Here is a 12,290-nt window from a genome sequence, read left to right as displayed (position 1 = left end):
GTCATATTCCTTGATCTTTTTCTCAACATGAATGGAACCATGCCCATCATCCTTTGTTCCAAGAGCAAGAAGGTGAGAGAACGTCATGTAATCAATGCAATAGTGGATGCCAAGAGTTATCCAATGAATTTCATTCTTATGAGTGTGGAGGAAAAAAGAAGCATAGAATTGAGTGATGATTTCTTCATTACTATCGTACTTGAACCCCATGACTTCCTTCAAACCTTTCTCAGTGCAAACATCTATTACTTCATCATTATATAATAGGGGAAAATGAGAACAAACAAATGGACCGTGCTCAGCCATGCAACAAACATACTCCTGACGAAACCAACTACTCTTAGATCATCATTATGGGTGTATGCACATCCAACCTGCTCTGGTCGCCTAGCAGGCACTGTCATGTCCGTCGAGCACTGTTATGTTCGCTTACGAGGCCGTTCCATAGCATTAAATGCTACGGGACGGGTCACTCCAACTTCACTTCTGCTCACGACCATACTCGTCGAAAGGAGATGCCTGAGAAAAAAAAAACTTGAGTAGATAACATTTAATACGATTTGACTGGTTAGATGATTACTTGCTCTGCGGCTAGGGGCTAGTTGCAAGGTCTTCTCCCTCGATTGAGCGCTGCCCTGATCGTAGGGTGAAGCCATGTTCTCAAGGATATTAACCGCCTATTAATATTATGGGACCTGTCTAGTGAGGTATCTCCTTACCTGTTACAACGATAGTTTCTTATTCACACTGATATATAGGGTGTAGTATTAGTCACTTAATGTTTGTGAACCATGCTATTTATCTTCTAAAATCTGATTTTTATGTCAATATGTAATTTAAAGCTCTCAAAACCTAAGAATAGAGATTTCACACCCATTAGATCAGACCAAAATTAGGAATTATTTGGCTTTTCTTCTACTTGAGCAACATTGCGCGACAATAGCACATATCGCTTCTGGTGGCTCGATTGATATTTGTCGCCCCACCGTTAGGCGATCAGCAATTTCGTGATGCCACTACGCGAGAATAGGTGTTCTCGCACCGTGGTAGCACGGCAATTCCATATGTAATTTCGCGCTGCGGTGGCGTGATTCCTGTTTTTCACGTACGGTGAAAAAAGGTTATATTTATGAAATTTCCGTACGTGTATTAATGCTGTAAAATCTGAAAATAAATGTACGTATTAAAAGATTTTCCTAACCGCTTCGTACTCTGGTGGCACATGCACGAGTTTGGTAGAGTGCAAGAGAAACATAAAGACGCAAAGGTCGCAAAGGCGACCACAGACACATGATTTCTCACTCATTCGGTCCTCGCGTGGGGCCCACGGAAAAGCCGAGATCCTTCGCACGCGTCCCGAAAGGTGCACCGTTGAAACCGAGAGAGCATCAAACGAAACAACACGCCCACCACAGGGATGCGCCACGTAGAGACTACTGTGAAGCGGGCCCCAGTTTTGGATGGGACCACCTGTCCCCGGGCAACAGAGTATCTGAGGTTGCGTCGCGCTCGCGGCTCGGTTGGCAGGCATCTTCCGTCTGGTTCATTTCAACTCGCGCTAGGATGGCAACGGGGCTGATCCTTACTGGGAATGTTTCTCCATTTTTGTCCTTATTTAATTATTGGGGGAGATTTTTTTTATCCTCATTCTTGTAGGGAATTTGTAAGGATCGAATCCTTAATGGGATGTAAAATTGAATGATATTTAATTATTTTTATATATTAATAATATGTACGTTGTATAAATAAATAATTTATTGATGTACACGAGAGTAATTAATACAAGATTGATTAAATATTATAGGTTAGACAAAAAAGAATAAAAATAATTTATTATTTACTCTACATAATGTAATATTTGTACATTTATATACTAAGAAAAATATGTATATATGTGATATCGGGGATATAGTGGGGAGCGCCTTTCTGTCTCCGTCCCTATATAAGTTTGCGGGGGACGAAATCTTCCCATCCCTGTCCCCTAATAGAGAAATTCCCCACGGGAAATGGGAGATCAGGTCCCCATTGACATCCCGACTCGCGCCGAACCACCAGCGGCGTGCGCGGTGGACCTGGCTCACGGAGCGGGACGCACACGATGATTTGGGTGGCCAGGATCCAATTTCTTTGACTGTAATAAGAGAAGTGAAGGCACAAGGGAAACGAGATTGTAAGAAGATCTACTGTAATGTTGCACCAACCCCCCGTTAACTTCGCAATATTCCATAGTGTCATGTAGTATTTCAGAAAAAATGGTTTCAAAGTTTCAATAGACCATGTTGGACAACAAGAATGTCATGAATTAATCGAGAGCGAGAGCGTCAACAAGTGCATATCAAATACTTATTTGACGAGGAAAGCAAGAGCGGTTGCGTCCAAAGTGATTTACTTAGCCTATTGTAACAACAAGAATGTCATGAATTACTAATCCAAGTTTGAACATTAGTGTTTATGTCCGTCATTTATCATATTTACATCAACTGGTAGCTTATCTATCTTTCAAGATCTCGGCGTAGCAATCTACCACCCTACTCTCTCATTTCTCCTCTCGCCCTCAATGTAGACTATAGAGAGGTAGAACCGAGCTTGCCACGCCACAATCACCTCTATCGTGGCCTAACTGCATTGCCCTACGCTCTCCCATGCTTGCAGTACCGCACCACCTCTCGGTCGGTACCGTTGCTTTATGCATGTCACTCTGACCTTTTTCCACTCATTCACGGTTTCACTATATCTTTCTGCTAGGTTTATATTATCTAAACTGTTTTCCTAAAGCCGAGTGCACTTTTTTTCCTAAAAGAACTTACAAATCTTGTTTTACAGAAATGAATTTTACTCAAACGCAAGTTTGTTGGAGTACCCAAATAAAATGTTTTTCTTGGTTGTTGGCCCAAAACTAAGTATGTATTTGGAAAGATGGTCTTCCTTCGAGCTTCCACAGGTATAGTACGTGAGTGGACAGACATGTAGTCTACCCAGCACAGTACAAATCCAACTTTGAGGCCTATTTTTTCACGACTGTAACGCTACTATATAAAATATGAGTTCCCGATTATATTTTTCTCTGCTCTTCTCTTATCTAATAAAAACTTCTAGATTCAAATAATATACTTTTTTTTATTATCTACTCTCGTCCTCTAGACTCTTACTCAATACCAGCTACAAATATGAAACTAATTTTACTAATAAATAAATAAATAAAATAAGAAGGAAATTATCAAATAATTTTTTTCGGATCTCATCTGAAATCAAACTATGATAGTGCTCTTGACGTATTCGTTCGTTGAAGCTCTTCTAACATATTTATATTTCTATACATTAAATTTGTGGTTAATATTATTGCGCCTAATATTAATATTTTCGTTACAAGCCTAGATAATTAGTTAAGGCATGTTTGTTTAGGCTTCTGCTTCTGACTTTTTTGAAAAACTATATTTTTGGTTTTTCTGAAATACTGCTTTTTGATTTTAACTGTTGGTTTTACAATAATTTTTTAGCTTCTTAGTATACTACTTTAAAAAACTATTCCCAGCTAGTTTATAGTTTATATTTTTTAATTTTTTTTCTAATTTATTAAAAATTACTTTTTAATAAATCCGTTTATTTGATTATTTAAACTTCTAAACTTCTAAGCCCTATGAAACAAACAGCCTAGTATAGTTTGAAGGGTCGGTACGTAAAAAAATGCCTTTTCCCCTCCGTGTGCGGTGTGCCTGCCACCCCGTGTTCGCTGCTTCGCAGGCGGCACGACCTCATCATCAGTCACGGGCTCCCCCTTCCCCCCTCCGTGTCCTCCCATTCGCCATATCCGCGCAGCTCGGCTCGGCTCGGCGCGGCGCGCACCTGACTTCCACCGCCTCCTCTCGGTCTCCGTGCTCCCCCACCGAACCCACCCAGGACTAATCAACTCGAAGCAATCAAGGCGCTCCCTCCTCCCCAGATCCGCCGCCGCCTCCCCGCCCCTCTCTCCGCTGCCTCACTTGCACCGTACGGCGGGCACGTCGCCTCCCCCTCCCGATCTGATGCGCGCGCACGCGGTAGCCAGGTAAACGAGCCTCGTACTCTGATTAATTTCACTTAACCGCCGCTATTAATACACGCGTCGTCCCCGCGTCGCTTCCTCCCCCGAGACCAGACCGGCCCAGATCTCTCTCGCCCCCGTCCCCGTTCCCGAACCCTCCGTGCTGGCTCTGGTTTTGTGGGAAATCCGGTTGATTTGAGTTGTGATTCTGTGGATCAGCGGCGATGCGGTGGAAGCTTAACACCTCGGCGTACAAGCGCGTGCCGTCCAGGGACGCCGCCATGGATCCCAACGTCGAGACGCCAGGTTCACCCGCCGATCCGATCCCAGCATTTCGTTTCCCATTTTGTTTTCCGGTGGTGAATGCGAGGTTCCTGTTCTGATGGCGGTGGCGCCCATTTCTTTGCGCAGTGAAGATGACGGACGGCGGCGCGGGGCCGTCGTGGCGCATGTCGCTGCCGCACGTGTGCGTCGCCACGCTCACCTCGTTCCTCTTCGGCTACCACTCCGGGTGCGCGCATTTCCGCTCACGTTTTCGGCTCTTGCTCCTTTTAATTGCTATGTTGCCCTCTCGTTAAACGCCTGTTCATTTGGTGATGATGCAGGGTGGTGAACGAGCCGCTCGAGAGCATCTCCAATGACCTCGGCTTCGCCGGGAACACGCTCGCCGAAGGTGTGGGCAGTCTCTGGTGGAAAATTTGGGATGTTTTGGTGAATTATCATCAGGCAAGTCGTAAAACCTTGTTCCTCTGGGTGCAGGGCTCGTGGTTAGTATCTGCCTGGGAGGAGCTTTCGTCGGGTGCCTGTTCAGCGGCTCTATTGCCGACGGGATTGGGCGCCGCAGGGCGTTCCAGCTCAGTGCGCTGCCCATGATTGTTGGTGCTGCCATAAGGTGACATAATGCGTTACTTCATTTGATTTCCCTTTCCACTCAAATCCTTCTATCTGTACTTTGGTCAGTTTAAGTTAGGGGTGAAAACGGTGATGGAAATTCCTGATCGATCGACGATCGTTTCCGCATAATACGAGAAATGGAGAAACGGAAATGAAAATCTTTGGAAACCATAACGGAAATGGGAAAAGCCAGTCAGAAACGATAGCGGAAACGGGAGAGCGTATTTTCCGTCGAAAATTTCGAATTGCACAAATCTCAGTTTTTATCCATGCTGGACCAAGCCTAACACTTCAAACCGGCCAACCCTAAGGCCTACTCTCTCCCACTCCCAGCCCACGAACCAGTGCATCACGCCACCACAGTCCACACAGGGTCGCTGACTGGCAGGCCCAGGCCGCACAGCCGCAGCACCCTATTCCCTCGACGGCTGATGTCCAGATCCACACCGCCCCGCTTCCCTCCCCGCCCCATTGTCGATGCCGCCTCCCTGAGCCCCGCGCCCCTCCCTGATGCTGCCGCGGAATGAATTTATTCCAGCTGGCCAATCATACGTGTGTGAGTTAGCAGGGCAGCCATGCATGGGGCCCATGCAGCCATGCATGCATGCGAGTATAGGTCTGCCTTGATGCATCACTTCTTCATCCAGAGTTGTTTTCTCATGAATCTTATTTGACGCATTATGCTTGTATGGTTGTGGTATGTCGGTTGCCGCATTTATTTTCATATGCTTGTGCAGTGGTGTTATGTTGGTGGTCGAAATTATTCTCATTTTGTGTACTCATATGTTTGTGCGGTTGTTTGAACACATGCTGTTGTGTTGACATTGTAAGTTGCTTAGCGTTAATGTGCATTAATGTTATAGTTTGGTGTTTTTGATTTGCATTATCTGTTTTCGACCGGTATTGACATGTTTCTGCTCCGAGGGTTCCTTTTCTGATATTCCAGCATTTCCAATATCGTTTTCATTTCTGGACTTATCGTTTCCAAGAAAAAAAGGTGTGCTTAGGAAATGATAATGACAATTTTCGATCGTTTCTGACCGTTTTCACCCCTGTTTAAGGCTGTGTTTAATTGTCACTTGCCAGCATTCCAAATTCTTTGCGGAGTCAGTATAACAACTTAATCAGTTTGGTGTTGAATAATTAATTACTCATTGGGTTGAATTAGCGGTGACTGGCTGACTGGTGACCCGGTCTATTTGTTCTTTAGAATTGCTGAAAGGTTGAGTTATGGAAAGACCAACTCTACTCTCTTTTGTTTTATGGAGCACACTGCTGGAGTAACAAGTAGCAGCACTGTGAATACTGCATAATGAATCCAGACTTTGTTAGGAGATGAGTAATGAATGTGATTTGTCCTGTAACAATCGTGTGGGACTACTTTAAAACAGGTGCATGGTCGCATGGAGTCTACATGTCATGTTGTCATGTGGGCACTCTGGAAGCTTGGATCTCCTGACCCAGTCGCAGAAACCATATACACATTTCCTTAATGACAAGAAGGAACTGACCAATACTGTAAAACTTTAGTTAAATACAAGCACTCTACAAGAAGTGAAATTTAAATTGACTTGCACTAGAAACATAGAAGTACAGAGTTAAATACAAGCCCTCTGCCTTTATCAAATTTTTAACAATGTTGCTTTCTTAATTGCACTCCTGGCGTATTAAGAATGTTACGATGTGAAAAAGGAAGTATATAAGATTTGCTTTACTGATGGTTTCTTATGTACAATTGGATGAAACCATGGAATAGACTGAATTTTCTTTTACTTTAAAGAAAAGTAGATACATATAATTACTTTGTTTCTGTCTCATTTAAACCATTCTGATGACGAAAAAATTTGCAGTGCTCTCACCAATAGTCTGGAGGGTATGCTTCTTGGAAGATTCTTGGTTGGAATAGGGATGGGATTGGGTCCACCAGTAGCTTCACTCTATATAACAGAGGTCTGTAATTGGTATTTTTCTTCAATGTCGATTACCTACGGGAAAGTTTATTCTAGTTCATCTATGTTTACCTTTACCTCTGTTTGAATCCAGGTTTCTCCTCCTACAGTGAGGGGTACATATGGCAGCTTTGTTCAGATTGCAACCTGTCTTGGAATCATAGTATCTCTCCTAATTGGTACACCTGTCAAGGATATTGATAGATGGTCAGAATCTTCCTGCTTTAGTCCTTTAAATGCGTGTCGCACTTAATATGTGTGAAATCCATCTGTGCTAATGTTACTCATGCCATTGGCAGGTGGAGAGTGTGTTTCTGGGTTGCAACTATCCCAGCAACTCTACAAGCCCTTGGTATGGAGTTCTGTGCTGAGAGCCCGCAGTGGCTATATAAGGTGCCTTTACTTTGGCATACTGCTTGTGCTAATGTTTCTGATTTATCAAGTTAAACTTCAAAGCTTTCTACTTTCCTTTGATGTCTCTCTGACTCTACTTTTTAAATGTGCTTTTAGTTTGATCTTCTGGAATTTTTCTTGTATCTTCTACTTTCTGAGGAAGCTTCGACCCTTACTTTGATGTTTTGAGCACCATCTTGGAGGCCACTTTACTACATTGATATTGATATTTGAATTGTAATAAACAGTATTAGTTTCCTTAAATGTCTGCAAGTACCATCTGAAAATCTTTGAAGGTTACTCTTGTGATTTGGTATGGCATCAATCAAACGATCAGCTTGTTGACTATAATTCCTTTCCAGTGTCCTGAAGCTTTTTGTGCCAGCTATTGCACAGATACACTATTTTTCATCTATGTTAATGAGCATAGTTATTATACACAATATGCAGGTGTGCTCCTTTTGTCACAAACATTAGTGGAGCTGTTTTTAGTTATTTTTTTGGGTGTTGGTTAGACTATATTTCTCATGTTGCTTTCATACTCCATAATTGACTGTATGATGTGAGCCATGGATTAAATTAGGCCAGTAATTGTTTGTGTGAATTAATATTTAACAATAAAATGTTTAGCAGGTATTTCCAGAATGATTTGATATGTCCTGTTCTTTCTTCATGCAGTGTGGAAGAACAAGTGAAGCAGAGATGCAATTTGAAAAGCTGCTAGGCCCTCTTCACGTAAAATCTGCCATGGCAGAACTTTCTAGATCTGAAAGAGGAGATGATGGAGAAAGTGTGAAGTACTCGGAGTTGTTTTATGGCCGCCACTTCAATGGTACCCGCTGTTCTGTTATCTATTCCATTGCATTTAAGTGCTTCATATAAACTGAGTTGTGTTTGGCCGTGAAGTTTGTTCATTACAAGTTCCTTTTTTGCTACAGTTGTTTTTATTGGCACAACGCTCTTTGCTTTACAACAGTTATCCGGAATAAATTCTGTGTTCTATTTCTCATCAACTGTGTTCAGAAGTGTTGGAGTGCCCTCTAACCTTGCCAACATATGCATGGGGATCTCAAACTTATCAGGTGAGCGTGTCGAAGTAGTTCTTATACTGTTCTGTTATGTTCATTTGAGATCTTATTTGTCTGTTTGCTCCTAGGCTCAATTGTTGCAATGCTTCTGATGGACAAGCTAGGCAGAAAAATGCTGCTTTCAGGAAGTTTCCTAGGGATGGTAAGCAACCACCATAAATGGAAGATATGTTGAACAATACTTCTTTTTTTTCTTTCAAAAAAGAAATGTTATGTTGAAATTACTGACAGCACCTTACTGGTATAGGCCTTCGCAATGGGGCTTCAGGCTGTCGGAGCAAACCGTCAATATCTTGGTTCTATGAGTGTATATCTTTCTGTTGGTGGCATTCTGCTGTAAGTTCCATGAGTTCCGCATCTTCCACTAGTCAATACCTTGCAGGACTTTTGAACTTAGTTCTTTGCATCTTTCATGTTGAACTGGACTAAATTGAGGTATCTAGATTTGTAACCTTAAACAGCTTTGTTTATATAGTCAAGTTAATTTATCCTAGATAACTATGTTCTGTCCTGCCTTCTTGAAACTTAGCAATGTGTGGAAGTCACAATACTATATGTTGGGCTATGGACATGTGCTGAATTTAGTGCGCATGCTGTTCGTGACAAGTGCCATATCTGCTCCTCTGACCTAACTGAATTGCAAGCAGTCAGCAGATCAACAACAACAATGACAACAAAGCCTTTTAATCCCAAGCAAGTCGGGGTAGGCTAGAGATGAAACCCAAGAAGAGCTGCCAATGAAGAGGATAAGAGTTTGAATTGCTTATTGAACTTGTTTAATAGCATAAAAATATTGTAGCTTATGATCTTTGTTTCATCTCTCTTCCTGTGTAGTAGTTTTCCTAATTATAGTGTCACCTATATTGTGTAGTAGTTTTCCATACAGAATATTTCCACTTGGTTGAATTGTATGCCAGCTGCTAAATGTTTGTAGTATTTACCTGTATGCTTATAGCATACCTGTTGAACTTTTCTTTGATAATTTTCATTTACCTTTGTTATGAGTACAAGAATCATGGCACCCCTTGGTTAGTTAGTTACAGTTAGTATTTTTTTTTCAGGTTTGTCTTGTCATTTTCGTTAGGAGCAGGGCCAGTGCCAGGACTTCTATTGCCTGAGATTTTCCCCAATAAAATACGAGCCAAAGCTATGGCTCTGTGCATGTCTGTGCATTGGGTAAGAGTTCTATGAGGATGAAATTATGCATGCATGTAGAATTGCTAGATCGAACAAACTAACTTATTGGTATGGAACAATTATACGCTATAAATCTCTACACTGGCGTGTCTTCTTTTTTGGTTCAATTGGGAGCAATTGCACAAACCAACATTGAAATGGAAAAGTCTCATCGGTTTCGATATGTTTAAAAATCGGTGCTGGTGGAGTCTAGGCTTGGATGTGTTAGAATGTAGAGCCTCTTATGTGGACGATTGAATCAGGCTTCAGTGCAAATTTTGGGCGATGGTAATTTCTAAAGAACCCAAGTGCTAATAATCCTTGATAAATTCCAAGGGTTAATGGTGCCTGTTATCTGTAAGCCAGTTTTAGTTAATTGACTGCGAGAGGGTTCCAAACAGTTGTATCCGTCTGGATGTGTAGATGATTGGAGATAGATAAACAGTGTACTGTGTATGCTGTGACAGGGAGAAAAACATAATTAACTAACTATTTGTTAACAATTACAGGTGAAATATCTGCTGCACTTCCATATTCATAACGCGATTAGGCTTATAGTTCAATAAGTATTCTTAGAGATTTTGATGTTGCTACTGGACATAAATATTCGACAACAACTTACAAATTAATATACGTGAAAAGCATGTTGGGGTATGCTGGATATAACAAATATTCAACTTACAAATTAATATGCGTGAAAAGCACTCTAGGAAGCAGTGGCTTTTACCTCTCTTTTTTAGAGAAAATGCTTTAGTCTGTAGCTTTTCATTTCTTGTGTCCGTCAGTATAACTGATAACAATCAAGTGATCACTTTTCTAAAAAAAATCAAGTGATCACTTTTCTAAAAAAAATCAAATGATCACTTTTCTAAAAAAAATCAAGTGATTACTTGCCTAAAGGGAAAAAGGAGTACTACTTTTTTTCTAGAATTTTTTATTTGTAGGAGTTGGAATCCCAATGGACGTGAGTGCATGAGATTTGGCCCAATTGGGTTATAGACAACTATGATCTGTATCCAAGTTTCCTGAATTAAAATTATATCCACTCGTTGACATGCTATGCTTGAACATCTGCAGGTTGTGAACTTCTTTGTTAGTTTGTTGTTCCTGCGGCTGCTGGAGCAACTTGGTCCACAGCTTCTGTACACAATATTTTCATCATTCTGTGTGATAGCCGCAATATTTGTGCGGCGTAATGTGGTTGAAACAAAGGGAAAGACTTTGCAAGAGATAGAAGTTTCACTCCTACAAACACAATAAAGGTACAAACTTTGGTCCAACGTAATTATTTTTCACTTCTGTCAATCAATTTGTATTCATGATTGGTGTTGGTGACATTGTTAAGGTGGGACCGCGATGATGTATATTCTAAGACACAAGAGGTGAACTGACTCGACAGAGGATTCTTAATCTGATACTTGATAAGGCCATATGGACTAGAATCACGTCCTTAAGCGCCGTACCACATGATAAACTGGATTCACAAGCAGCATGCTCTTGTCGTTGCAGGTTCTATCCAGGTGGTATGGACTTGGCAGGATTGGAATCTGGCCCTATATTGTTTGCTGAATACCAACCAGCTGGGCAAGTGTCCTGCAGAAGTTGATTCCTGAATCAAGCAATCGCTTGAGAACAGGACGCCCTACGATGGTCTCAGGGAAGTTCCAGACATGCGCCTGCGACCTCTAGGGCAGCCTAGTTCATGCATACATCATGTAGCGAGTTTTCTGTATAGCCTGTCTTAAATACAATACCGGTCATCTTTGTGTTATCGATACACTTAAATAGTATCAGTAAGAAGTGACCGACGTTTGCCCTGTGATGAGCCCAGTTAGAAACTAGGATCATCGTTTTGCATGACATGTACCCAACATTGGCATGGCGTACCTTGCTGGATACTTGTGTAGTTAAGCTCTTACCGGACCTTTTGCCCAGCTGTATGAAAATAATATGCGTTCTTCTCGAGCTCGTTTTCGTTGATTTTTCTGTTGCGATATTCTTGGCGTGTTGAAATTGTCAAAGATTTGTTTATGATAATACATCTGTAAATTAAATAAGGGTGCTTTCGAGATTAGGAATCAAGTACGAAACAAGACACGCAATGTAGATGATTTGAGCTCCTGGTTGAAGTACAAATAATATGGTTAAATCTATTACAATCAAATAAATTAGATCTAGTCTAATCTAGTTAAGTCGTTGAGTTCTTCAATTGCTAGGTCTTGGTGTTGTTTGTCTTGAGATGTACTGGATTAGTCTTTTTTTCTTTTCCATAAAGATTTGAGTCCTTGTCTTATACGAGGGTCAAGATACTGTTTTGGTTTTAGCGGTAGTTGATAGGGAATTTTTTACTTTGTTGACAAAAGCAATGTAGATTAATCCGATCTAGATAATAGTCATATTTGAGTTGAATAACCGTTCGAGATCTTTCTAGTATATGCCTTCTAGATGTTTAGGTGTATCAGGATATGTATATTTGGTTTCACAATATCCGGAGTAGCTGAATGCGGGTACAATATGCCTTATTCAAATACAGTGTACTTCTTATGCTATATACCCTATACTTATATATATTCAACAATAGTCCTCCAACTTTGCTCAGTATGGAGGTTCCCACAAGTGCCCTCCTGAGTACCACCAAATCTGGGTTTGGTCGAGTAAGGTGAATCAAGCTTGTCATTGAAAGAATCGAGCATGACATGTCATGTTTCAAGCATCAACTGGGAACGCCGTTGAGTCGAATGCCCTACCGTTGTCCGCACTTTAGACTTA

General features: G+C 41.4%; 1 protein-coding gene across 3 annotated transcripts; it reads left to right on the top strand.

The window, feature by feature from the left end:
- Positions 1–3,701: 3,701 nt before the first annotated feature.
- LOC133922289 (probable plastidic glucose transporter 2) lies at positions 3,702–11,486 on the top strand. Of its 3 annotated transcripts, none has more exons than XM_062367554.1 (16): positions 3,702–4,045; positions 4,136–4,327; positions 4,433–4,532; positions 4,627–4,694; positions 4,781–4,913; positions 6,766–6,865; positions 6,959–7,071; positions 7,164–7,257; positions 7,936–8,089; positions 8,196–8,339; positions 8,414–8,487; positions 8,593–8,681; positions 9,407–9,521; positions 10,599–10,783; positions 10,867–10,903; positions 11,031–11,486. In XM_062367554.1, the coding sequence occupies exons 2-14, from the start codon at positions 4,246–4,248 to the stop codon at positions 10,779–10,781; spliced, it is 1,449 nt and encodes a 482-aa protein (XP_062223538.1). In that variant the 5' UTR covers positions 3,702–4,045; positions 4,136–4,245; the 3' UTR covers positions 10,782–10,783; positions 10,867–10,903; positions 11,031–11,486. The 3 variants fall into 3 exon arrangements, with proteins under 3 accessions (XP_062223538.1, XP_062223539.1, XP_062223537.1); XM_062367553.1 differs by having other exon boundaries at positions 3,703–4,045; positions 4,241–4,327; XM_062367555.1 differs by lacking the exon at positions 10,867–10,903 and having other exon boundaries at positions 4,241–4,327.
- Positions 11,487–12,290: the final 804 nt, after the last annotated feature.

This window comes from Phragmites australis, chromosome 6 (assembly GCF_958298935.1).
Source record: "Phragmites australis chromosome 6, lpPhrAust1.1, whole genome shotgun sequence".
Taxonomy (NCBI): Eukaryota; Viridiplantae; Streptophyta; class Magnoliopsida; order Poales; family Poaceae; genus Phragmites; species Phragmites australis.
The sequence above is the reverse complement of the archived record's forward strand: the minus strand, read 5'-3'. Positions and strand labels throughout refer to the sequence as shown.

What these genes read in the sequence shown, in the direction of transcription:
- LOC133922289 (XM_062367555.1), top strand. Translation starts at nt 4,246, where the DNA reads ATGCGGTGGAAGCTTAACACCTCGGCGTACAAGCGCGTGCCGTCCAGG. An exon ending in CTTCACTCTATATAACAGAG is followed by an intron (nt 6,866 to 6,958) that starts GTCTGTAATTGG and finishes GTTTGAATCCAG; the next exon opens with GTTTCTCCTCCTACAGTGAG. An exon ending in CAGGAAGTTTCCTAGGGATG is followed by an intron (nt 8,488 to 8,592) that starts GTAAGCAACCAC and finishes TTACTGGTATAG; the next exon opens with GCCTTCGCAATGGGGCTTCA.